The sequence below is a fragment of the Penaeus monodon genome, chromosome 19 (assembly GCF_015228065.2).
Source record: "Penaeus monodon isolate SGIC_2016 chromosome 19, NSTDA_Pmon_1, whole genome shotgun sequence".
NCBI lineage: Eukaryota > Metazoa > Arthropoda > Malacostraca > Decapoda > Penaeidae > Penaeus > Penaeus monodon.
The window spans coordinates 9,091,469-9,091,737 of NC_051404.1; the positions used below are offsets into that span (position 1 = coordinate 9,091,469).

The 269-nt window shown below is 54.3% G+C and overlaps 1 protein-coding gene across 1 annotated transcript in view; it reads right to left on the reverse strand.

Annotated features, from left to right (window-relative positions):
* The window catches only part of LOC119585047 (estradiol 17-beta-dehydrogenase 8-like), a 10,822-nt gene that overhangs the window by 2,816 nt on the left and 7,737 nt on the right, over positions 1 to 269 (reverse strand). Inside the window, exon 5 of the mRNA XM_037933664.1 lies at positions 32 to 218. Coding sequence (XP_037789592.1) covers positions 32 to 218 — 187 coding nt within the window. The remainder of the gene's footprint in view (positions 1 to 31; positions 219 to 269) is intronic.

The following is a 269-nucleotide window of genomic DNA, read 5'->3' on the forward strand; positions in this document are numbered from 1 at the left end:
GAAACGCCTCTACGAAGCAACATCCTCTCACTTTGCAAGTTCCTTCGCACAGGACTTCGTGAAAGCCATGACACCCCCTTTACTAGCTGCATACTGGCTATTGCTCGGTAACCCTGACTTGCCCGTGATGCTAGCAATGTTGACCACAGCCCCGCCCTTTGCTTCGTCGCGGTCCAGCATGGCTTTGCAAACGGCTTGGCTCACGAGGAAGGTGCCCTGGGGAGAAATCGCCTGTGTAAGATGACTGCGGTGATGGCTCATGATTCTTG